Genomic DNA, 27293 nt, shown 5'->3' with positions numbered 1-27293 from the left:
TGGGTAGAAATGGTCAGACCATGTCTCGGGTGTAAACCCTTTGTCAAGATAGAATAGGTGAAATTGTATATATATAAAGAGAGAAATAAGATGGAGGAGATCCTCAGGTGATGGAGTATAGGACAGAAGCTGTGAAGAGGATAGAGGGAGAAACCATTGGGAAGGACAGGGACAGTCAACATAGTTTTGTGGCAAATCGTCTTTCATGACAATGTAATCTGCATGGTATGGATGGTGGTATAGTGAACAATTAGTGTTCTATGATTATAACAAGATCTAGATGAATTTGGAAAATGGCCAAAGGTCTAGCAGATAGAATAAAACTTGGACATTTGTGAGGTCTTGAATTGATTAGGTTAAACCAATGCAGCACTTGCACAGTGAATGGCAGGGCCTTGGAGAGTGTTTTAAAAAGAGGGGGTCAGAGGAACAGGTACATAATTCCCTGTATGTGGCAACATTAAGTAGATAGGGTGGTAAAGGAGGAGATTGGCACACTTTCCTTCAGTGTCGGACCAAGGACATATTACTTTGGATATTGTGCACAGTTTGGGTCACATGTATAGGAAAGGTTGCAGAAGAGACTCACAGTAATGTTACCAGTAAAAATTGAATTGTGTGGAGTCTGAATAGGCTTAGACTTTTCCCCCTGGCATAAGGTGAAAAGGGAAAATTGTAAAAGGGATCTGAGGGTAGCACAATTTCAGACGGTGGGATTTGGTAATATTTAAAAGACATTTAGACAAATACATGGATAGGAAAGGTTTGGAGAGATGTGGGCTGAACACATCTAAATAGGATTAGCTCAGACTGCATGGGCCAGGTAGACTGAATTGCCTTTATCTGTACTGTAGAATTCTGACTGACATTAAGACTACTTTCTACTCTCCAAACAAGCAGCAGAGGACCCAGCACCAATTGCTGAGGAACCACTAGTCAAAAGCATCCAATTATTAAAATATTTCCATCGTTATCCTATTTCCATGCTAATTTTGGATCCAGTTTGCTGTTGTCTCAAGTCCCATGGCTCCTAACCTTATGAACCTGTCTTGAATGGGACATTGGCAATGGCCTTATTAAAGTCCATGTAAATAATATCTACTGCACTGCTGTCATTGATTCACTGCATTATATTTTAAAATAATTGTATCAGATTGGCCAGGGTGGATCTGCCCTTGATAAAGCCAAGTTGGTTGCCGGTTTAGTCCCTGCCTTTTCAAGTCATTAAAAATCCTTTCACTCTTTTATCAATATCTTCCCTACGACTGATATTTGACTCACAGGTCTCTAGTTACCAGGCTTTTCCCTACTGCTTTTCTTGAAAGGGAAGGGTCTATGTTTGCTGTTCTTATCTGGTACCTTGCTCAAGTCCTTCCCCTATCCTGACAGGTGTTGCATGACTCCCCTAAAAATAAACATATGAACAGAAAATACTAACTTCACACAGACATGAGCATTGCAGTAAAGGAAAATTATTTGAATGGTGCTTTTGTTTAGCTGCTGAAGGATGATTGAGCTGTAGATGCCAGAATAGTGCCTAAGTTTACGCTGAATCAGCTGGTGTCTCTGACTCCAGCCATTTATGGAGCAGATCAACTACTGTCTCAGATAAGACCTGCATCCACTTCAATTCCCACCAAGGGGGACATGGTTAGCGTAGCAGTTAACACACTATTACTTTGCAGCAACCCTGGTTCTTATAGCTGCTGTCAATAGCTTGTTCATTCTAGTGACTGTGTGGGTTTCCTCCCACATTCCAAAGATGTATGGGGTTAGTAACTTGGTCACATGGGTATATTTGGGTGGCATGGTCTTATGGACTGGAAGGGCCTGTAATTCTGTCTGTAAATTAAAAAAAAAAATTACCTATCATCTCAACAGGACCCTGGTTCTCCATTAGATCATTTGGCCTGCAAAAACTCCCACAATACATCAGACTGTTGTTCATTGACAAGGACTCGGCATTCAACACCATTATACTAGCAAACTTTATGTCTAAACTAATGGATCTAGGATTTCGTTCATCCTTCTGAAATTGGAATCTTGAAAACCACATCAGCAGAACATTTTCAGTGCAGATTGGCAACATCTCAATGATGGAGGCATTCAAAGGCTGTGTGCTTAGTGCCTACTTTTTTTCCCAACACTCATGTTTGGGAATCAAGTTTTGAAAGATAGGAATTAGGATTGCAATGTAGAGATGTGCAATTTTTCAATTCCTCTATATTTAAAAAAAACCTAATAATTGTTTACTTTGATGTCTTCCTCTTCAGACAGTATGAACCATAGAACATTATAGCACAGAAATTGATCTTTCCCTTCTAGTCTGTACCAAACTATTATTCTGCCTAATCCAAATAACCTGCACCCAGTCTATAGTCCTCCATGCTTCTTCCATCCATTAACCTGTTCAAAATTTTCTTAAATGTTTAAATTGAGCCTGTATTCAAAATTTTCTTAAATGTTAAAATTGAGCCTGTATTCACCACTTCAGCTCGCAGCTCATTCCACACTCCCACCATGATGTGTAAAGAAATTCCCCCTTATGTTTCCCTAAACTCCCTTAACCCATGCCTCTGGTTTGTATCTCACCTCCACTCTACTGCATCTTATATGGAGAAGGCTCTTTCATGGTCGTTAATAAACTGGATGACACAAAGGCTCTAGAGTCATACACCCGCTTTCTAATAGGATGTTGTAATGGATGATGTCAATTACATGCATGAGCTTGACATGCCTGCTAATGTTTTAGCCAACAAAAGGAAGTTGCTCTACCGGCTGAGCGATTATATGGAGAACTGGCCTGTGATTTCCAAGAAAAGACGCAGTCACCTGGTTGTATTTCATCCTGCATGTCAGATGTTGCTTTAAGGATATGGTGGATTTTCTTGAAAGACAAGAGAAGATTGCAATAGATCCACCATTTGGAGATATCAGACACACTCCAACAATGAGCAAAGATCTAAAGAGGTCCAAAACACAGCCACATCCAAGAATAAAATGAAGTATCTTTGCCACCACTGTAAAAGTTGCAGATAAGGAAAATGATGGAGGAACTAAGGAAAAGGAGAGTTTGCCTGCTGTGAAGAGCTGTTTGTTATTTGGAGGTGGACATGCTTTGGAGATGTGTCCACACTTGGAAAAGAAGGCACATAGGGAGAAAATAATTTTCCTAAAAAAAATGGAGTACATTTTGGCTATGTGTGTATAAAGGACACAAAGGAAGCAACTCATCTGCAACATATGCAGTTTAAAGCATCCCAGATGCTGCATATCCACCAAAGAAAGAAGGGAATGGAAAAGGAGCAAGCAGAAAGAAAGAAAGAAAGCAGCTGAAAACAGAGCTATAGCCTCTGTTCTGACAAGTGGTCTTACAGAGGCCGGTGAGGATAACTGCAAACTCTCAATGGTGCCTGCACAAGTCAAGGCCAGGAAGAGGAATGCGACAGTGCACACTTTTGCATTTCTTGATCCAGATATCAAATGGAGAAGTAACAGTTGTCATGTGTTGCCCACTATACCTGAAACAGAGAGAAAAAGAAATGAAGAATCCAGATTTGGACCATGACAACTTTCCTGTGGAGAGGGTGTAGGTGTATAATGGTGTGTTCAGTCTGATGTTTTAAAGTTTAAAATCATCTTGAAAGAAGGAGGATTCTTAAAACAGTTAGTTTGATAATATGATCCCCTTGGAATATTGAGACCAGTAATCCTGACTGCCAAGAAGATCCTGCAAGATTTGTGTAGGAAAAGGATTGGTTGGGATGATACAATACCAGACTCCATTGTATAGGAATGAACGAGTTGGATTCAGGATCTTCATAAGCTGGAAGACTTCAAGGTTGTAAGAGCAATTCACATCAAAGTGGCATTATCATTTGACACAGACTCTTTCATCAATGCCCTTCAATGTTTTATAGCCAGATGTGGTCAAGTGAAAGAACTACGATCTGACAATGGCACCAAGCTCAGCACAAGTTAAGGGAGGCAATTGAAAGGTGAAATCAGAGTCAAATCCATTATACACTGCTTCAGAAAGGAATGAATTTGGATCTTCCACCCCCTCCCCTCCCTTGCTGGAACACACCATGGATGTGAATGTGGAAAATTAATTAGATCAGTTTTCAATTTCACCCTAAATGTGCAAAGTCTTGACGAGGAGGGTCTTCACTCAATTTTGTGTGAATCTGAAGCTATCCTCAATGGTTGTCCGATCACCAAGGCTTCTACAGATCCAAATGACCTTGAAGCATTTACTCTGAACCACCTCCTGCTTCTATGCCATTGATGCCACCAGGGCAGTTTCAGAAGGAAGACATATATGCAAAAGGAAGAGGCATATTCAGTATATGTCAGATTTGTTCTGGAAAAGATGGATTAAAGAAAATCTTCCCCATCTGCAGGAATGACAGAAATGGTCTAACATCAGACAAAACTTTACACCAGGGGACATCGTGATTATCATGGATGATTTAACGCCTTAAAACTACTGGCTAACTGGAAAAAATCATTGAGACTATTTTGGACAAAAAGGGACTTGTATGTTATGTTCGGATCAAGACCAAAACCAGCTTTCTGAATAGATCCATCAACAAAGTCTGCCTTCTACAGGAGTCGGAGGAATTTTGACAAGCTCAAAACTGATTTTATTTTGTTATTTTTTTTGGACCTTGGCCCTTGCCTACAACACATTTTATTTAATCAACATAATAACAAACAGAAGTAAATAACTATAATACAATGTTAACAAATGTATACTGAAAAAAAACTAACTGAAAAGTAAAAACTAAAAAAACTCTCTAAACCCTCCCTCCCCCAAACCTAATCTAAACCCACAACTAAAATCCACAATATCATTACTGCATGTTAATTATTTCAGATTGCATTAGATGACACTCCAGGATCCCAGAATTATCATAAAATTGTTATTCTTTCAGGGAAAACTTCACTGTACAGGCTCCAAATTTGAAGAAATAAGGAATATTTACCCCTCAAATTGTAAGTATATTTTTTTCTAAAAGAATACAACTTTGAATCTTAGCGGACTATCTAACTAATGCCAATGAAACATCAGACCTCCATGTTATAGCAATACATTTCCTTGCTATTACTAAAGCTAACAACAAATTTTAATTGAGAATCTGACAACAATAATTTAGGAGTAACACTTTCAACAATAATTCAGGATTTAACAGAAAAATCACTCCATTTCCTCATTGCAAAAATTTACTAACAGAATCCTAGAAAGAATTAACCTTCAAACAAGACCATGTGGAATGAAATAAAGTTCCAATTACTTTTCCACATCTAAAACATTGATTCGATCTCCACTTACTCAATTTCTGAGCTGTAATATACAATTGATGTAAAAAATTATAAGAATTTAATATCTTACATTGATAGTATCAGACATAACTTCTTTACATAAATTTTACCAATCCTGCTGATCTGTTATTGTATCTAAATCTTGTTCTCACCTTTCTTTTGAATTAAACAGACCTACTTTAGGTGTTTGTTCTTGTAATAAAATATACGCAATTGAAATAATTTTTAGTCATTCCATCAACTATAATTTGCTCCAAATTTTAAAAATGTTTTAAAACTATTTTTGATCCTAATTTCTCTCTTAAAAAAGCCCTCAACTGAAAATAACAAAATAACAGATTGAAAGGAACATAATATTTAATTATTAATTGATCAAAAGACATCAGTCTATCATTGTCATAACAATCTCCCAGTTTTTAAATTCCTTTATTATTCCATATATTAAAAAAAAATAATAATGGATTAATTAATGGCGTTTTTAACGAAAGAAGATTTCCATCAATTTCTAACAACTTTATTCCAAATATCAAGTAAATAAATCCAGCAGCAATAAATTATTTGCCAAGACAAAGGGTTACTTAAACAAAAGTTGCCTTTAATTATCTTTAAACATGAAAACAGAATTGCACTTAACTTATCACTATTGACTTAACTAACCTAACTTAACCCCCTTCTAATTCTAAGTGCACGTGTAAGTAATGTGTGTGCTTAAGTTCAGAAAAGTTCTTTGATTCACAGGCAATTCTTATACTGTGCACAGAATTTAACATTTATAAAGTTCACTCGGCTTTGGTGCTTGAAAGGTAAATGGTTATCACTCAGGTTCTTGTCAGTTTTCAGAGAGAGACTTGTTGTACACTGGACACCCAGAACTGATTCCTTTTTAATCAGCTGCTTCAGTGTCTTGCCGAAGAAACTTGCCCCATCAGGGTTCTTCAGATGATAACCACTTTCTTTCAGGTCACCACAGAGTTCCTTTTTGTTTCTCTTATTTCACGTGAAACATTAGACAGCCAGTCCTCTTGCATGAACCACAAGAGATTTGACCAAACTTGCCCCATCAGGGTTCTTCAGATGATAACCACTTTCTTTCAGGTCACCACAGAGTTCCTTTTTGTTTCTCTTATTTCACATGAAACATTAGACAGCCAGACCTCTTCTCTTGCATGAACCACAAGAGATTTGACCAGACTGAACTAAGAACTCCGAACCCATCTTCCAAATTGGGTATTACACAAGCTTGCCAGCTTGTCCTGTTCCAGTCCCAGTTGCTGTAAAATTGTAGAACTGATCTCTGTGAGGGTCTCTCTCTCACTCTCTCTGAGAAAAAAACCTGTTTGACTCTATCTTCTTTCAAAATCACATGATCCTCCTGGAATGGCAAGTTCCACTGCAGACAGTCTGCGGCTCCAACAAGTTCTTTAATCATTTGTTTTTCTGTAAACAACAATCCATTAGTGAAGTCTCTTGGGCACTTTCCATAGCTTTCACAAAGGCTGTTGGTTCCAACATGTCAAGCATGAGCAGAGCTCCAGTATTTTAAATGAGATTTGTTTTAAAGTGTTTGTATGTGATCTACACCAAAAACCCTGCCCCAATTTATCTCCCAAAAACATATCCATATTCTGTCATCTGAGTCTTGTAGAAAGGCAATATCTACTCCTAATTTCTTAATACAAGATAAAATCTTTCTTTTTATGGATCTGTTAATCCCATTAATATTAAAACTCAAAATCTTAACTGCTTTACTCAATGTTTTTATCTATACACCTTAAAAAAAATCAATGGTTACCTCACTCCCCCCCCACCCCAGCCAAGTTAGCACAGGCAAACCTCCCCACAAGGATATTAGTGCCTCACCAGGTTTGAAGCGTGTTGAGTGTGATAGTACATATCTATCACCAATGTACATAGTGTATATAGTTACTGTATCTAGACTGTGCTTACAGCGATTGGCTGAGAGCTAAGCCACACCTATTACCTGGGCCTTAAAGGGTTGTGTCCCTAGCCAGGTCGGATCATTCCGGACTGGTCAGCCACCTGTGAAGAGCTCCGGTCTTTTGCTAATAAAAGCCTTGGTTTGGATCAACAAGTCTTTGGTTCTTTCGACGAGCTCTACAATTTTATTAGCAAAATAATTTTTTTTGAAAGGGATGGAGCGTTTAATTCGGCCAGAAAAACTTGATATCGACCCACGGTCAGCTACAGCCTTCAAAGCCTTTAACTTCTGGCTGCTGAACTTTGAAAACTTCCTAAGGCTCATTGAGGTGGAGGAGGATAACCAGTGTCTAACAGCATTGCTGTCTATGGTGTCCTTGAGAGTCTACGAGAACATCCACGATGAGACCACATACCCCGCAGCCATAAAGGTACTGAAAGAACTGTATAATCAACCGGTGAACAGAGTTCATGCCCGGCTCGTGCTTGCGTCGAGGAAGCAACAGCCCGGCGAGTCCAGCAGGGCATATTTACAAGTATTAAAGGCATTGGGCAAGGACTGTAACTGTGTGGACAAAACTGCTGCCGAGATCACAAACGATCTCGTCCGGGATGCCTATGTGGCTGGGCTCAGATCAAATGAAGTGAGGCTGCGCTTACTCGAACAAGGGGTAGAAAAACTAGAGGACGTGGCCCGGATTGCAATCACAATGGAGGATGCAGCCTTAAAGTCCACCGAGCTCTCTAGGGACTGGACCCCTCGTTCTGATGTGAGTAGAGTGCCCTTCTACCCTACCCCTGACGGCCTGTCGGCTGCTGCTACCCTGCCCCGTGCGAACCCAAAATGTTATTTCTGCGGGAGGGACAAGCACAGCAGGTCCCAGTGCCCAGCAAGAAAAGCCAAGTGCCAGAAGTGCCTTAAAAACGGCCACTTTGCTGCAGTCTGTAGGTCTAAAATGGCCGCCAGCAAACACAGTGCCTCGTGTGAAGCCCAACCGCCACTATCCCATTCAAACTCTTCTTCCCCAGAGCTCTCGTCCAATGAGAGCGAGGGCTCCCCTGCACGGCAACGCCTGACGTCACGGAGACGCCGAACCCGGAAGGGGCAGGATCTGTTAATCCCATTAATATTAAAACTCAAAATCTTAACTGCTTTACTCAATGTTTTTATCTATACACCTTAAAAAAAAATCACTGGTTACCTCACTCCCCCCCCCACCCCAGCCAAGTTAGCACAGGCAAACCTCCCCACAAGGATATTAGTGCCTCACCAGGTTTGAAGCGTGTTGAGTTTTTTTCCACTTTCAGATAATGAACATTTTTAAAGGTATCATGATAGAGTTATGCAGCAAGGAAACTGGTCCATTGGGTTACTAAACCTCAGCTGATCATCAGCCACCCATTTATACTCATCCCCACAGTTCCATCAGCTTTTCCCAGATTCTCCATTCACTCATGCACAGAATGAATGTTAGCCTACCAACCCATATAATTCTGGAATAGGAGAGGAAACTGGAACAGCTGGAAATAGACTAAAGTAGTTAACTTTGCAAGTTTTGTACAGTAAAAACAGAATACCATAGATACGTGTGTTCTCAATACAAATACAGCAAGAGAGACATGAAAACCGATTCTAATTTCAAAAAATTAGGCTGTTATGAATTATGATGTACAATTAAAACATTTAAGTTTAATGTCAACTTGCATCTTCAAAATGTATAAAACTACATATATTACATAAAGCCATTAAGTAGTTACATAGGAATCTTCGTAGAAATGTATGTCAATCCCATTACTTGTTAAAGTTCTGTGATGCCCAGTGATCTGCTCTTTGAAATAATTGTTGCTTGTGATTCTGTTTTGGCCACAATTTTACTTTTCTGGAATGGCTGTTTCTTTTGTTTCTGTATAATGAATGCATGTTCCAGTAATTGTTTTGCTGAAGGACGCTTGTACTGGTCCCTAGGTGCAAGAAAAAAAAGCTTCATCTTGCTGTTACATTTTAACAAAGATGTACAGCACAGTACAGGCCCTTCAGACAGCAATATTGTACTGACCGATGTAAACCTACTCCACAACAATCTAATACTTGTTTTGGATTAGGAAACACACCTCTTGGACATGCCACACATGACTTAACCAGCACTCCTTGAGTTTCTTTTAATGGGTACAAGAATAATAAAATCAATTTTATTCTCATTTTTACACATTCACACCTTTTAAATTTAAAATTGTAGCATTTGATATTAATGTGAAAGTAAAAATTAGCTTTCCTTTATTTGTATAATGAAATTTTCTTTAAGATGCCAACCTTTAATTCTTTACAAGAATTCTTGACCATTGTAAGATCTGGAACACTTGATCAGAATATATTCAAGCGTACAATGTGAATGATTACAAGATTAAAATGCAAAGGCAGTTGCATAATTTTCATGAGAACAAGTTAAAATCATTTATCTATAATGGGATCAGTGAAATGGAGGTGGTTAGAATAATTTTATCAGTTGCAATATCTATACTGTTTAAAAATAAAACAATGAAACAATGAGGTGTTTGGAAAATTGGGATTGAGATGATGAAATAAAGGAAAGAAAAATGTGTGTAATTTAAAAAAAAAACAGAAAATGCTGAAAACATTCAGGCAACATGGGTAAAAAGAAAAGCAATTAACATTTCAGGTCTGGGACCCAATTTTCCAAGAAGTGAGATTCCAGCATTTTGCATTTTTCTGCAGTTTTTTATTTTCATTTACTCTGCATCTGTTGTGCAGGGTGTAAGTGGATAGAGTTCTCACATTTGAGCCATAAAGAATGTGTCTTCTTTATGTACCCTCATGATCCGGCAATAGAGATGTGAAGTGTAATTAATTTGGTAGCCTTCAGTGATTTATTCCATTTTAAAAGAGAATTTAGAAAATGTGCTATTTAATTGAACAGTAGATTAGAATTAACACAGCCTGGCCAGGGATGGAAAGGCTATAAAGCTCCAATAAGCCAAATGACTTCTGAGCCCTTCTGCTCAACACTGATGTGGTTGCATGAGATTGTTAGCTCATTCTTGAATAGTTCTAAGCAAATAATGATCTCTACTTTCATTCAATAAAATCTCTGCATTCACATACAATATTTCTACTCTTAAAAAGAAAAAGATCTTGCAGAATTATGAACCAGACATTGGGTGACCTTGTCATAACAAAGTTTGGGTTCTGATCTTAATGACCTGTCAGTAACTGTCAATGAAGGGAACAAGAGTATAAAAAATAGATGTGATCTAGACAAAGCCTAAAGTATCTAACCAACAGACCACAGAATAGATAAGCAAATGGACCTACAAGGTGCTGTTGAAATTGAGGTTGGGGGAGTGGTGGAGTTATTGAAAAGAAATGTAGTGGTGATATAGAACTGTGTAGTTCATGGAATAGATGCTGTTTTCTGCTGTCACAAGCATGAGTCTCTAATTTTAACCAGCTAGGCTGTGAGGATAATTCACATACATTTCCAGGTGTTAGAAAGTAATTTGGAATATGAAGGGAAAGATGTCTGGAAAAGTTAGGACAAAGAAGCAGATTCTACCGAAGGAATATCAGCTGTTTGGGACAACATGGGAGGAGGGGGGGAGAGAAATGAAAAGGAGATGATCTTTGGATTAATACTTGGGCCAAATTGGTTCAAGGTAATGCAATTGGGTAAGGCAATGGATGTGCATTTATAGATTATAGTAAAGCATTTGACCAGGCTCCCCATGGTAGGCTCATTCAGAAAGTTATGAGGCATGACATCCATGGAAGCCTGGTTGCTTGGATTCTGAATCCAAGGGAATGGTTGGTAGTAGTTGGAATGTATTCTGCCTGGAGGTCAGGGATCTGTTTTGAACCCCTAACTTCGATGAAAAGGTGGATGGATGGATCAGTAAGTTTGCAGATGATATGAAGTTTGGAGGTGTTGTGAATAGTGCAGAAGATTATTGTAGGTTACAACAGGATATAGATAGGAATGTAGATGTAGGGCAGAGATTGGCAGTTTAATCTGGATAAATGTAACGTGATGCCATTTGGAAGGTCAAAATTGAAGGTAGAATATGTGGTAAATGGAAGATTCTTAACCGTGTAGAGGAACAGAGGGATCTTGGGGTCTAGATCCATAGATCCCTCAAAGTTTCTGCGCAAGTTAATAGGTTAGTTAAGAAGATGTGTAGTGTGTTGGCCTTCATTAGTTGGGGGATGACTGACTCAAGAGCCATGAGGTAATGTTGCAGATTTATAAAAGTCTGATTAGACCACACTTGGAGTATTGCATTTAGTCCTGGTTGCCTCATTTCAGGAAGGATAAATAGCAAAATCCCCATTATCCAGAATTCAAGCAACCAGCAAAAACAAAAATGCAAAAAATAAATAGGCAAAAAATATGAAAGTTTAAAATTGGCATCCCCTAGTGTTAAATTCACTAATCACACAACCTCAAGCAACTGGCAAAGTTACTTATCCAAAATCTTACCAATCTCTATAGGTTCTGGATAATAGGTTTTACTGTAGATGATTCAGAGAGGGTACAGAAGACCTTTTCCAGGATGTTACTTGGATTGGAGGATGTCTCAGGAAGTAAGATTGACAAAGCTAACAAGCTAACAATTGACGAAAACCAACAAGGTCGGGTCAGATACAGCAATGAGCTCTCTGAACCCTTCTCCATTAACAATGGCGTGAAGCAAGGCTGTGTTCTCGCACCAACCCTCTTTTCAATCTTCTTCAGCATGATGTTGAACCAAGCCATGAAAGACCCCAACAATGAAGACGCTGTTTACATCCGGTACTGCACGGATGGCAGTCTCTTCAATCTGAGGCGCCTGCAAGCTCACACCAAGACACAAGAGAAACTTGTCCGTGAACTACTCTTTGCAGACGATGCCGCTTTAGTTGCCCATTCAGAGCCAGCTCTTCAGCGCTTGACGTCCTGCTTTGCGGAAACTGCCAAAATGTTTGGCCTGGAAGTCAGCCTGAAGAAAACTGAGGTCCTCCATCAGCCAGCTCCCCACCATGACTACCAGCCCCCCCACATCTCCATCGGGCACACAAAACTCAAAACGGTCAACCAGTTTACCTATCTCGGCTGCACCATTTCATCAGATGCAAGGATCGACAATGAGATAGACAACAGACTCGCCAAGGCAAATAGCGCCTTTGGAAGACTACACAAAAGAGTCTGGAAAAACAACCAACTGAAAAACCTCACAAAGATAAGCGTGTACAGAGCTGTTGTCATACCCACACTCCTGTTCGGCTCCGAATCATGGGTCCTCTACCGGCATCACCTATGTCTCCTAGAACGCTTCCACCAGCGTTGTCTCTGCTCCATCCTCAACATCCATTGGAGCGCTTTCATCCTTAACGTCGAAGTACTCGAGATGGCAGAGGTCGACAGCATCGAGTCCACGCTGCTGAAGATCCAGCTGCGCTGGATGGGTCACGTCTCCAGAATAGAGGATCATTGCCTTCCCAAGATCGTGTTATATGGCGAGCTCTCCACTGGCCACCGTGACAGAGGTGCACCAAAGAAAAGGTACAAGGACTGCCTAAAGAAATCTCTTGGTGCCTGCCACATTGACCACCGCCAGTGGGCTGATAACGCCTCAAACCGTGCATCTTGGCGCCTCACAGTTTGGCAGGCAGCAACCTCCTTTGAAGAAGACCACAGAGCCTACCTCACTGACAAAAGGCAAAGGAGGAAAAACCCAACACCCAACCCCAACCAACTAATTTTCCCACGTCAGCCTGCAGCTGACGTGGACTTTTTACCCCCTCCATAAATCTTCGTCCGTGAAGCCAAGCCAAAGAGAGACAAAGCTAGGACTTTTCTCTTTGGAGCAATGAAGGATGAGATGACTTGATAGAAGTAAATAAAATAATACAGGGCATACATTGGATGGAAAGCCAGTATCTTATTCCCAGTGTGACAATGGCAAACATCTGTTTAAATTGAGTGGAGGAGATGTTAGAGGTAAGTTTTTTTTACACACAAAGTCGTAGATGCCTGGAATGTATTGTTAGTGATGGTGGTAGAATAGGGATATTTAAGACTCTTAGAATTGCACATGGATATATAAAAATAGTATTATGGGTGTGAGGGAGGGAAAGATTAGATTGTTTTGGAATATGTTTACATAGTTTGACTCAACATCGTGGGCCAAAGTCCTGTACTGTTCTGCGTTCTAATTGAATAAATGGCTTAAATATGAGTGTGGGGAAAAACTGACATTTGATTCATTTGATATAGGTGGCCAGGAACGAGGCAGCCTAGTCTGTTTGGACAGACTTCAGTTGAATTGGGCTTTGATTCATCCTAGTATGCCAAACAAATATATAAAACAAAAATTCAATAGAGAGAGTGGGTTCTAATAAATGGAAATTTGGAAAATTGAAAAGAAAGGAAAGAGCATTAGTCTAGGGAAACAAAATGAGTTTTTAATGATAACCACTGACTGTCAGGTCAGAACGGTATCTATAAACACATTTAATTGGACTCAGATCAGTAGAAATTGCCATTATGATGCCTATCTATTACTAATCCCATTGGCCTGCACTGGGCCAATCAATTCATGTCTTCCCTAATTAAATACATCCAAATGCCTTGCAATAATTGTAACTATATTTGCACCTACCACCACCTCCGATACCTCATTCCAGACAACTAACACCCTCTGTATGAACCTGGGCCCTTCAATTTCAGATTCGCCTGCCCTACTATAAGGCACACTTTGGCCTCCTATAGCCAAGTGAGATTAAATTCAGCAATCCAACCTCTCCTTATCTATATGCCTGGTGATTCTCTTCTGCATTAACTCTATTGGGTTACATCATTCCTGTTGTGTCATGTCCAATACTATACACAACACTTCAAATGTGGCTTTACCAATGTTTTCAACAACTGCAATCCAACATCTCAATTCTTCTACTCAATTCCAAATACCACCTTCACTTTCTTATCTAACTGTATTACCACTTTCAGTGAATTGTGGGCTTGAACCACTCCACCAAACTTTGCAGCTGATCTATGTTCTGCTGTTTCCTTAGATAACCTTCTTTTCTAACTGCAATAATTTTTGTCTCATGTTGAAAAATGGCAACTACAGACTTCAAAGGTGATCAAAAGCTTAGAAGCATAGCTCTCTTGGATCATGAGGGGTTCTGAGCAGCAATCTATAGTCAGATGACTTTCTGTGAAAGTATATTACCATCTATAATGGATCTATAGGCGTTTTTAAATTGCTCTGTAAAAATGGGGTTAACTGGGAAATTCACCCGGTTAGTGCCCCATTCACAGGGCAGTTTGAAAGGGTCTGACACAGACTCTGACACAAAGGGTCAGAAATCAACCTGGTCCCTGGCCGACCTCAAAGGTAGTCAGGGAACCTATTAAGACTTGCATCCTCCTGTAGCTTGAAAGTGAAAATGGTCAACCCAGCGTTACAAGGGGAGAAAGGAGTTACTGGCGGGGCAGAGGGATCCCTGCGATTGGCGGGCCGGTGGTGGGGGGGGGGAATGCCACGATTGGCGAGCTGGGGTGGAGGGGGTTGCCGCGATTGGCGAGCTGGGGTGGGGGGGGGGATGCTGCGATTGGCGAGCTGGGGTGGATGTCGTGATTGGTTGCTGCGGGGGCCAGAGGGGTCATCTGCCGCAGGGTGGGGGGGGGGAGCGCAACTGACAGAGGGAGGGAGACTGACAGCTGGTGGGGGGGACGGGGAGACTAGTTTGTGTGACGCATCACTTAACACGTCACCATGGGGGTGGGATTCCCCCTTAAATCACCAGGTTAGCTATTTACTGGGGCTATCTCCCCTCAGCTTAAAAGGTGCTGGAGGCACCTTTACCCCACTAATTGCACCTGGGTCCCAGGAGGGCTACCTGGGTGCTGCTGCTTAAAAGCACCTAATGATTTGCATGATGAATGTCTCTTGGAAATTTTATTGAAGCAATTACTGAATGTAGTCTAAAAAGTGCAACTTCAACATCAAATTACCAGTAGTTACAAAAAGAGAAATACTGAAAATTGGAAGATTGCTAAAAGAGAAAAGTCGAAAGTAAAATAAACTTCGATTGCTAAACATTAAACTCCTTTGTAAAAGTAAATGTTAAAATTTATTTTGTGTTAATTAACCATCAACTTGTTGAACTTTTACTTAAATCAATGGAAATGATAACTTTTGCTGTTCCTCTTTGTGTGCTTAATGTGAATAAGTTGCAACTTTTCAGCAAGATACCAGTGTAGCAAAGTTTTGGAGTAGAAGAACAAATGTTCTTAATTTCATGACTAACTCAGTATTTGTGAATTAGTTACCAGTTTACTCCTTGATAATGGTAAGCATTGATAGTTTCAATATTGCTTCTAAAGCAAAAAGCACACAGATGAAAATTACATGTATAAACACTTAATTTTGTAAGCATACTGCCATGCCAGTTTTGTTGGTGTTGACTAATTTTGCATATCTTTGCTCCTTGATTTGTCTCCTAATAAGCCTTGACTCCTTTACCAAATTGCTCTTTGTTTAGCTTTTTAATTATGTACATTAATCCTTAATAATATGTGCCATACATACTTGTGTAATTGTGAATATTGTATAAATAGTTGACCCCCCTTTTCTTTTGGCCCAAAAATCAGGTATGACCTGTATAAAAGTAGGACCCCCTCCCCCATATTTGGCCCAGACTACCCGCCAATCCAAGTTCCTGATGCCACTGACGCGGACACTCGGCCCAGCTTTCTGCTCATCAGAACTCCTGATGCCCCGACTGTCCCCCCCTTCCCCCATTGGAGCTCCCAACTTTGGATCCTCGCTACGGCCCCTCTGCCAATCCAAGCTCCTGGCTGCATATCTTTTCCCCGGTTGCTCGTCCATCTGAACTCCTGATATCCCAGCCACCCGCCTATCAGAGGTCCTGAAGCCTTAACTGTAGACTTACCACCCAATCCTGGCCATCCGAGCTCCAGGCGCTTTGAATGTTGCAGGGACTGACAGAGGTCAAAAGTTTGACTCATGTAAGTCAACCCCACCCTCTTTTTGGCCAGAAAAGGTGGTTGAAAAAATGATGATTACACTAGTATATACAGTAATTCTGTGTGATTTTGAAATGAGACAATTATATTTACATTCCCCTTATTTCCCTACTTTAATTGAAAAATAATTTTAAAATTTTACTTTAATTCTAGCCCACAGGTCCAAACCACCCAAATACACCTGTGTGACCCCTTTACCTAACAACCCCGTACATTTTTGAAGGGTGGCAAGAAACCAAAGCACCTGGAGAAAACACATACAGACATGGCAAGAATGTACAAATTCCTTACAGTTCTGGATTCATACCCAGACCGCTGCCACTTTAATAGCATTGTGCTAACTGTGCTGTCCAGAATTAGAGCCACAATGTCACCAATGCAGGGTATTTTAAAAATACATAATTTATTATAATACCACAAGGATCTGAATAATAATTAAAAACATGCTTACCTTGTCAGACAAATCTGTACAAAATCTTGAGCATTCTCAGAAAACTGAACAGGAAGGTTAGGCATCAGACCTCGATGTGCTCCAATGTAAAACATGGCTGCCATTTTGTCCATATGTGCCAGAGGTGGTTTTCCAGATGCCATTTCAAACACAGTGCACCCTATACTCCAAATATCAGATTTTCTTCCATGTCCAGTCTCATTAATCACTTCAGGTGCCATCCAGTAAGGAGTCCCATGCATTGATTTTAACATTTCTCCATGTGTATCATTCATATTCACACATATCATTCGTTTGGCACAGCCAAAGTCGATGAGTTTTATCACACCATTAGGCATAAGCATGACATTATTTCCCTTTATATCTCTGTGAATTACTTTATTATCATGTAAATAGACCACTCCTTTTAAAACTTGTTTAGTATATCCACAAAAAACAGGCTCTGGTAATGGCCCGAAACTACTTATAATACCAGCTATGGATCCACCAGGAACAAATTCCATGAAAATGCTAACAACATTGGCCTCTAGGTTTGTACCAAGGAAGTGCACAATGTTGTCATGCTTTAGATCTTTTAGTAGCTCTATTTCCTCTTCCAGTTTCTGATACTCTTTTTCTGCTACAGTTTGGTTTGTTGCATCCAGGATAACCTGTTTAACAGCGATGAGTTGACCTTGACTTGTTAGACCACAGTATACCTAACAAAATTAAATGACAAAATCTTTCAATAATTACTTTTTTAGGATCTGAGCATCGTTAGAAGAGCCAACATTTATTGCCCATTCTTAATTGCTTTCAAGAAGATAGTGGTAAGTCACCTTCTTGAATCACTGCAGTCCAGATGAAGGCAATCTCATAATGCTGTTGGCGAGAGAGTTCCAGGGTTTAGACCCAATGGTGAAGGAACCATGACATAGATCCTATTCAGGATGGCATGCAACTGAAAGAACAACATTCAGAGAGTGCTTTTTCCATACAATTAACCTTTGTCCTTGGTCATGGAAGTCACAGATTTGGGAAGTGCTGTCACTATATCTAAGGTGAGTAACTACAATGCGCTTTTAAAATGGTACTCACCACGGCTACTGTGCACCAATGAATGCAGAGAGTGGCTGTGGTGTGTACCATCTGCAAAACAGAATGAATGTAGAAAGTGGTGAGATACCAATTAAGCAGATTAATTTTTCCAAGATTAATTTATTGAGTGTTGTTGGAGCTCAGGTAAGTGGAGAATGTTCCCTCACATTCCAGGCCTCTGCCTTCAGATGATAGGAATGCTTTGGGATGGAGATGAGTCACTTGCCACAGGATGCCCAAGTTCTGACATGTTCTCATATCACAGGAGTCCAGTTAAGTTTCTGGTCTGTGATGATTTCCAGATTGATGATAACTGGATACTCAATCATGTCATGGTTAAGTTATTAGTGGAGATGGCAATTACACTTCTGGGGCTTAAGAGTTACTTGCCTCTCATATTATCTATGAATGTTGTCTAGATCTTGGTGCATGAAGACATGGACTGCTTCAGTTTTAGTGGAATTGATGCATCTGAAGATGGTTGGACGTAGGGAAAGACTCCAGTGATATCCTGAGGCTGAACTTTTGACCTCCAACCACAGCCATTTTTATTTATGCACAGTATTCCTCTTACCATTTGTGAGTTTTCCCTCAGATTTACCTGGATTACTTGATTTCATACTTGGTCAACTGGTGCCTTAGCAAAAGGACATAATCTAGAAGCAGGAATAGGGCTTTTGCTCCCTCACACCCATTTCAGCATTCAATATGCTTATTGATGATCTGAGCACCTTGTTCTTTCATTAACTCGTTATTTATTGAAACCTTTAACATCCAAAAACCTGTCAATCTGTGCTTGTAATATACTCAGTGACTGAGCCTCCACTTCTCAAGAAGAGAATTCCAAAGAGTCACTATCTGCAAGGTGATGCCATTTGTTATTAATGTTTCAATGAAATTATCTCATTCTCCAATCTGTAGAAATTATAGAGCTATTCTGCCTAATCTCTTAATTGGAAAATTCCTCCTATCCAGAAATTAATTTGACATCTTTACTGCATGAGTATCCTTCCTTAGGGTGGCATAATTAGGGCAGAGGTTAGCACAATGTTTGTACAACGCCAGTGGCTTGGGTTTGAATACGGCACTGTCTGCAAAGAGCTTGCACATTTCCTCTCACATTCCAAACATATAGGGTGCGAAGGTTATTAATCATGTGGATGTATTGGGTGGGATTGGTTTGTGGGCTGGAAGGGCTTGTTATCCAGCTGCATATCTAAATGAATTAAATAAAAGTAATTAATAGATAGGGTGACCAGATCTGCGCACAACATTTCAGGTGTAGTCTTAACAAAGCTCTTTAATCCATTTCTGATGAAAAAAAAAATTGGCATCATAAGATTACTGGTATGTAAGAACTGTTTGATAGCACTGTTGGTGATTCGTTTGATCCTCTTTCCTGATAAATGAATGTAATTGCATTATAGTCAACCAGCATTTAGTGAACAAGCCATTTTTTTCATATTGTTGGTATTGACACTGCCCTGAAAGAGTTTGGCTGGAATTGGGCTGGTTCAGGAGAGTAAATTTCAGAATGACATCCAGACTGATCCCACAGCCTTTGCTCTATCTGGTGCAATGCAGAGATGGACACATTTACATTTATCTAGAATGTGGTAGCTTTTTTCCATGCTGACCCCAGCAGCTCCTCCTCTTCTACAATCTCTACCTTAACACCAATCTCTATAACATGATACTCTTACTTTTCACTCTCTCTTATTACTAAAGGATAGGTTGACTTGTCTGGAGAGCACTCAAGACAAAGCTTTTCACACATGACAATAAACAAATTAATTCATTTCATCCATTCAGCACTTCTGACTGAATGGTTGCAATTTTTTTTGCCCTTTCTTTGGGACTCGTGCTGCATTCTGCTATCATTGAAGACAGGACTGCTTTGTGGCCTGTTCCTTCTATTAGATTTTAAATTGCTACTATGCACAACTAGTGTCAGGACTTTGGTTATAAATACGTATCTCATATAAGCTAAATAATTTTTTAATTTAAAATTACCATGTTTTTAATTTTATTTTTCTTCCTTAGTTATTTTGTTTGTTTGCCATGATAACTATTAGAATCCTGATTAAAAAGTTATTTTGAAGCAATAATTTTTATAACAAAACAAAGAAAACAACATCATCCACCTGAATTTTTGATTTTTTTTTCAGCAAGCATTTTCAGATACTTACTGTGCCATAGGCTCCTTTCCCAAGTACATTGCCTTTAGTCCATATAATGACATCTTCACAATTGTAGCTGCACTCAGACTTTATGGTATCACAAAGTGAACTGCTAGGTCTGCTAGAAGTTTTGAATAGCTTTGTAACTGTATATTCAGTTCTCTGTTAAAAACAAAAATATTTGTTTTTATGATCTCTCCTAAGCAATTGCTTTTCTCTTCAATATTACATGGTGATTTGTAAGTTTATTCTCATATCTATAGTGCAAAAAAGATTAGAGAAAAATTCTAAAAATCATTTACCTGGATGGATATTCCATTTATCATTTTCCCATTTGTATTTTCAGATGCATTGTCTTTATTACCGTAACATTCTGTTTGTTGAGCATATGTGGCCATTTGTTCCATGTTATTGTAAGAATTCTTTTCTTCTAACAATAATGCTGATGTAAGACAATGAAGTTGTCCATCTTCAAGATTGTGTTCTCTATCACCTTCAAACTGAATGGCTGGGAACATATTTTCCACAGTCCATATGTTAATCAATGGTTGAATGGGAACATCTGTTTCTTTTGAATTTGGATGTGAAGCAGCTTTTGCTCCACGAGAAGTGTTACACTGGTCTTCAGCACATAACTCGGCAAGTTCTGCGTCATTGACTACAATGTCCCAGTTAAGTCCATTGGGCAAGACAGCTGTATGCTCTTGTGCAAAAATGGATTCATTTACAAGAGATTTGTCTTTTTTATTCAGATACCGTCCTCCCTCAAATAAATCAATATCACTGCACTCCGTATATTTGGTTTTTGGGAGCACTGATGACCTAAAGCGATAATTTGTATCATCACCCACATTTTCTTCTTCAACCCCAGCATCAGATGATTTCTTGTGCATATTATCATGATCCTCTGAAGTGACAGGTTTGACTGAAGCTTGTTGAAATGAATCTTCTATAATAGTTGACAAATACTGGCCATTCAGATGACCCTCATTATCTGGTAATGGATGATTGGACTCTGAATCATCTGAAAGATGGCCATGATCTGAAACTCTCTGGCTATCTAAATACTGGCAATCCTGCCCAGAAATTAGTTCAACATTTTCTTGACCTTTATCACTCTTGACCAAAAATGTACTTTCCTCTGCATTTTTTTTCTTTTTTTTCACATGTGTATCCATTTTCTTTTGTTTGGAATTCTGTTTATTTTTTATTTTTATTGCATTGCTTTTCTCAGTTGCTCGATTTGATTTTGAAAATTTATTTATAATTTCTCTTCTCCGTGGTACAGAATGAACAGTTTGATGATTAGTTTCACACACTGTTGACTTTCGCATTGCATGATACAATGGACTACTAAACATTTCATAAATGCCTGGCCCTTTATCAATTGGATATATTTCTTGAAACATATCACTATACTTTAATGCTGAGAAATCACTTGTCGAACTTAATCCTGGAATCTGCGGAATTGTTGATTTGTTAAGGCTATTTGTATTTCTTTTACCATATGAATTAGATTTTCCATTAGAAGTTTTCCCATTTTTCATGATTCCTTTTGGTATTTTAGACTGCACTTTTGACGAAATTTGATGTAGATGAAAATTATCTAGTGAAGGAAATATTGGAGTTTTTTTACATTGTAGAAAATGAGCAGTTGATGGCATAAGCATACTTTTCCTCAACCAACTTTGTGTTGAAATGGGGGGGCTCTTCAATGATTTGGAACGAGATATGTTTATTTCTGGAGTGGAGTTACTGCTTTGATTGATACAATTAATCTTGCTAATTTTCCTTTTCATTTCTCTTTCTTTCTGAACTAAAATATTGAAGCTAGAGATAGCATTGTGGGGTACATCAAAACTGGCATTTTTTATTTTTGCCAAAGTCTTTTTTGAAAAAAGCAAGGTATTACTGGGTGCTTGTTTTGCCCATGTATCATCCTCAACAGAATTGCACTTTGTTTTGTGAAGAACTATTTCCTCTTCTTTTACAGAAGATGTATATTTTGTTATACATTGTCCAAAATGGTTTGCAAAATCTAGAGGAATTTCTTCAGGTGTTTCATTTTCTCTTGGTTTGTCTCTTTGAAATGGAGTTTTGATTTGTTTTTGCTCTTGTTCAAATTCAAGAGTCTCATTAGCAGATATTTTGGTTTTCTGTCCATTCTGTAAACTTTTGTTTTCATTTAGTCCTATAGTTGCAGAGCTGAGAACATTAACACACATATTTGCTAAAGTACAAGTTAATGATTTGTAAATTTGTAAATTGGGCTCACTACACAAAGTTACATCCAATAATACACTATTATCTTTGTCAGAACTGACATTTATTAATTCATTTGTTGAGCTTGATTTATCAAGTTCTTCACATTTATCTGATCCAGCTGATGTATATTCTTCTTTACCTTTTAGTATCATCTTATGAGTGACATCCTTTACACTCAAATTTTTGGCTATTTCTTCAAGTAGAAGGTCATCATACTTAATTTTTGACCCTGTAGCGACACAGTCTGCACATGTACCAGGATAAATTTCTAAGCATAGTGGTATATGACTTTGAGTATGCTTAGGATTCTCAACTTCATTGAAGGAAGTTTGCTTGATGGATGCAGAGCTGCTTGTGTATTCACTTACAGATTTTTGTCTGTTAAACTGTGCTAAGGAATGTGCAGATTGTCTTTCTGCCCTTGTGGTTGATTCAGGTGGTGATAAAGATGAATTTTGTTTTGAATGTGATGTTAAAGCTGTATGATTAGAGATACCACAATCACTTTGTTTGTCAGCAACATGTTCACCTTCAATTGGCAGAAGTCGTACAGGTACAGACTTTACAATGCTGGTGCTCAACTGAGCTAAGGAAACCTGCAGTTTTCAAAAGTATAAGATTTAGATTTCATTATAAATTGTGTGAATGGCGGCACATTTTACTATATTTTTCTTGCATTTGAAGCAGGTTGTCTCAAGTATTTAATTTTTAAAAAAGCTTTTCATTTGCAAGGGAACAACATTGACATGAAAGGTTTGCACGGGTTGTGCTTTTGTCATTAAAAATTTCAATGAACATAATGATTCTCAGATGTAGAAATCTAGGAAAATCAACACTAATCAATCTTGCAGAAGGATCTGTGGTGCCATTGGTAATCTTGGGAATTGTATCTGGGCCTAAAGGGGTATTTTATTTGTTTTGTGTTTAACACTTTAATATTATTACAAGCCCAGAGGACTCCAAAAACCAGCAGTAACAGAAATTCACCAAGACAATGGTTACTTAATAAAAATATTTTTAATTTTCTTCATATATAATATCAGTATTAAACTTGTTACTATTAACTTAACTTAACCCCCTTCTAATTCTAAGCACAGATGTATGTAATGTGGATGTGATCAGTAAAGTTCTTTGTTTCACTGTCCAATCATTCATTTTTCACTTCTCCAAGTTCACTGGTACAGGTAAATTTCCATACTGTGCACAGATTTTAACATTTATGACCTTCACCAGGCTCTGGTGCTTTGACTTAAATTGTTACTGCTCAGAAAGCTTCTTGTTGGTTTCAGAGAGAGATGTTCATTGGACACACACATACTGATCTCCTTTGATCAGCCACTGAAGTGTCTTGCTGAAGAAACTTGTCCCCTTGTGGTTTTTTCCAAGAAATAATCTCTTCTTCCAGGTTACCACAAAGAGTTCTTTTTCTCCTATTCCAGGAGAAACATAATAACCAGCTAAAGCCTCTTGTAATTGTCTACAAGGGTTTAAAATAGGCTGAACTTGGAACTTAAAACCCATTTTGAAATGGGGTCTTGCAGCAGATCTGCAAAACTTGCAGTCTTCAACACCAACTGCTGCAGTAAAACTCTCTTAGCATCCTTCAACCAGAAATTTGGATCACTGGCACCAGCTTAGCAATAAAAGATTAATCAGTTTCTGAGCCTTGACATTTGTTCAAACGTGCTATTCCAGTTAACATGTATTTGTGAAAACCTTCTCCAAAGCAGTTCTATTTCTCTGTAAAACATTATAGACTTGAAGGCTCCACCTGCAAGGTTTTTGCATTCCAAATGAGATGTTTGTTTGTGAAGTGTAACTGAGATGTCTGTTTGTGAAGTGTGACCTACATTCTCACAATCTCACCCTTAAGATATATTTTATTCCATAATTGTATAATTTATTCCATAACAATATGACATTTAGGTTGAAGGGTGGAGATAATGCTATGTTGGCATGAAGGTGCATGGGAGTGACATAAATGGACCAGTTGGTGAACTTCAATGAAGAGTACCTAGTTCAGCAGTGTGCACAATGTTTGTGAGGTCCTTTAAATGAAGAGGATTGGAATATAGCTGAGTAAAAGGTCACCAATTTTGCTTCAATCCCAAATGTATGCATTGACAAGAATCAAAACTTCAGATTTGCCTGCTGCCCAATAAAAGTAAATTGACTAGGAACATGAGAAAAGAGAGTTTTTTAAAAATTCTTTTCTCACTTATTCTTCTTCTTCTTTGGCTTGGCTTCGTGGACGAAGATTTATGGAGGGGGTAAAAAGTCCACGTCAGCTGCAGGCTCGTTTGTGGCTGACAAGTCCGATGCGGGACAGGCAGACACGATTGCAGCGGTTGCAGGGGAAAATTGGTTGGTTGGGGTTGGGTGTTGGGTTTTTCCTCCTTTGCCTTTTGTCAGTGAGGTAGGCTCTGCAGTCTTCTTCAAAGGAGGTTGCTGCCCGCCAAACTGTGAGGCGCCAAGATGCACGGTTTGAGGCGATATCAGCCCACTGGCGGTGGTCACTTATTATATTCCTGATTAAGTACCGTCTTTTCTGAATTCTTTGAAAGATCTGACTGAATGTGCCTCCTACAGACCTATTTCATTATTAAATGTAGATGTTAAGATTCTTGCTAAGGTGTTAGCGAACAGACTAGAGAATATTTTACCTTTTGATTGTTTTGCAAGATCAGACTGGTCTCATTAAAAATTGTCACCTACATTTTAACATTCATAGATTATTAAATATAATTCACCTAAAATTCCACAGTGTGTTATCTCTCTGGATGCAAAGAAAGCCTTTGACAGGGTTGAATGTCAATACCTTTTTGAAATCATAATAAGATTCAATTTTGGTCCTGGTTTCATCTCATGGATTAAATTATTATACCATTCACCTTCTGCATCTGTTGTTACAAATAATCAACAATCTACTTTATTTAACTTGCATTGTGGAACCAGGCAGGGATGCCCCCTCAGTCCACTTCTGCTTGATTTAGTTTTGGAACCATTAGCTATTGCTTTTCATGATTCTGAGGACATCTCCAGGATTTCTAGAGGGGGTATAGTTCACAAAATCTCCTTATAATGAGGACAACTTTGTGTTATTTGTCTCAAATCCAGAAGTATTTAATCATTTTATGTTGTCATTACTATTACAATTCAATTACTTTTCAGGATATAAACTAAACTTACACAAAGAATGAACTTTTTCCTTTGAATTCTATGATGCCTATCTATGCCAATGTCCCTTTTAAGGCAGTTAAGAATCAGTTAAGAACCAAGGAATTATAGTCACCAAAAACCACAAACATTTAATTAAGGAATTTTTTCTTAATTTATTAAAACAATTTAACCAGATACTGATCAGATAGTCACCTTTCTCTATTTCATTAGTTGGTCATATTAACTCGATTAAAATGATCAGTTTACCTAAACTTTTAGACTTTTTAAATGCAATTCCATTCTTCATCCCCAAGTTTTTTTTTAAATTCCCTTGATTCTGATATGTCTGCCTATATTTGGCAAAACAAACAACCTCAGCTGAATAAGCTTCATTTGCTGAGATCTAAAAGGAATAGAGGTTTGGCATTGCTGAATTTTAGACACTATAAATGGACAATCAATATACATTTTATCTTGCTTTTAATAGTTTGGACCACCCAGTTTGGGTCTCTTTGGAATTTAGGACAGCTGAGAAGTTTTCCATTTTATCTTTTTTTAGGAGTAGTACTTACTTTTCCTTTAGCTAAAGTTAACAGCCCTGGCGTACGTGGTTACAATTCAGGATTTTTTTTTATTTTTAAAAGGTTTTCCTTATCAAGTTTTATCATCTAATTATGTATTTCCTCCTTCTTTATATGATTCGATGTTTGTTAATTGATATGATAATGGTATTCAGATTTTTTGAGACTTGTTGGTTAACAGTTGTCTCATGTCTTGAACAGCTATCAGTGAAGTTTAATTTACCAAATTCACATTTTTTAGATATTTGAAGATCAGAAATTTTTTACAGGTTCAATTGCCAAATTTTCCCATGACTTGTGAATCGAACATGTTGGAAGTAATTTTCAAATTACAACCCTCACAGAAGGGTTTAATAGCCTTAATATAAAATATGCTTTCAAAATCACATCAGGTTTCCCTCAATAAGAATAAAAGAGTAAGGGAGCATGATCTACAGTTTTTCATCTCAAACAAATTGGGATTTGATTCTTAAATTAGTTGACATTTCTTCATTACATGTTCGATATTCTCTTATTCGGTTCAATGTTGCACATCGAGCACATAAAGTACTTGCATGGCAACTGAAATCTGAGCAGGCCTCAAGAACAGTTTATGCAGTTAAAAATGATTTGAATCCTATTTGTTATAAACCTTGAAAAATAAATGACATTTTCAAAAACTTTTATTCTAAACTATATAGCTTAGAGTCTTTAAAAGATGATAATAAAATAGATATTTATGAAGAATAAATTTACCCACACTGGACTTGGAGGAACAAATAGAAATAAGTGTACAAATTATACAACTAGGTAAAGGAAGCAATAAGTTCATAGCAAAGTAATAAATCTCTGGGGGAGGATTGTTTTCCACCTGAATTTTATAAATAATTCAAAGACAAATTGATTGCTATTTTTTTTGGAAATGCTAGATTAAGCATCAAGAATTTATACTCTTCCAGGTTCTTTTTAAACAGCGATATTATTGTGATGCCAAACAATTGCAGGCCAATTTCAATTCTGAATGCAGATTATAAAAATACTGGTTAAAATACTGGCAGAGTCACTAAATTATTGCCTAAATTAATAAACATGGACCAGACAGGATTTGTTAAACAGAGACAGACAGCAGAAAATGAAGCCAGATTAATTAGTATTATACATTCAGCACAAAAGGGGAAAGATTTAAGTGTAGCAGTGGAAATGGATGCAGAAAAGGTTTTTGATAGATTGGAATGGGATTTTTTTGTTTAAAGTATAAGGTAAATTTGGGTTTGGATGATCTTTTATAAAT

General features: G+C 38.3%; 2 protein-coding genes across 12 annotated transcripts in view; one reads left to right on the top strand and one right to left on the bottom strand.

Annotated features, from left to right (window-relative positions):
* The first annotated feature begins 4934 nt into the window (after positions 1-4934).
* Positions 4935-27293, top strand: part of LOC138762021 (uncharacterized) — a 46421-nt gene continuing 24062 nt past the window's right edge. For 3 of the 7 annotated variants that reach the window (XR_011356716.1, XM_069935189.1, XM_069935188.1), the window contains exon 1: positions 7361-8033. Coding sequence is in view for 3 of the 7 variants with exons in the window: in XM_069935189.1 (XP_069791290.1) it covers positions 7479-8033 (555 nt within the window). In the remaining 4 variants the exon portion in view is untranslated. Of the gene's footprint in view, positions 4999-7360; positions 8034-17200; positions 17292-17504; positions 17571-27293 lie in introns of those variants that run through there. The other 4 variants (XR_011356717.1, XM_069935190.1, XR_011356718.1 and 1 more) reach the window with 4 other exon arrangements.
* map3k19 (mitogen-activated protein kinase kinase kinase 19) overlaps positions 8903-27293 on the bottom strand; it is an 88409-nt gene continuing 70018 nt past the window's right edge. For 4 of the 5 annotated variants that reach the window (XM_069935177.1, XM_069935179.1, XM_069935178.1 and 1 more), the window contains 5 exons: positions 20321-22879; positions 20028-20180; positions 17839-17889; positions 16762-17459; positions 8903-9225 (listed from right to left, as the gene is read on the bottom strand). In XM_069935177.1, coding sequence (XP_069791278.1) covers positions 9063-9225; positions 16762-17459; positions 17839-17889; positions 20028-20180; positions 20321-22879 — 3624 coding nt within the window. In that variant the 3' untranslated portion in view covers positions 8903-9062. The remainder of the gene's footprint in view (positions 9226-16761; positions 17460-17838; positions 17890-20027; positions 20181-20320; positions 22880-27293) is intronic. The other variant, XM_069935181.1, reaches the window with a different exon arrangement.

The sequence above is a fragment of the Narcine bancroftii genome, chromosome 4, assembly GCF_036971445.1.
Source record: "Narcine bancroftii isolate sNarBan1 chromosome 4, sNarBan1.hap1, whole genome shotgun sequence".
Lineage (NCBI taxonomy): Eukaryota > Metazoa > Chordata > Chondrichthyes > Torpediniformes > Narcinidae > Narcine > Narcine bancroftii.
Note: the sequence above shows the minus strand (reverse complement) of the source record. Positions and strands in the feature narration are given on the sequence as shown.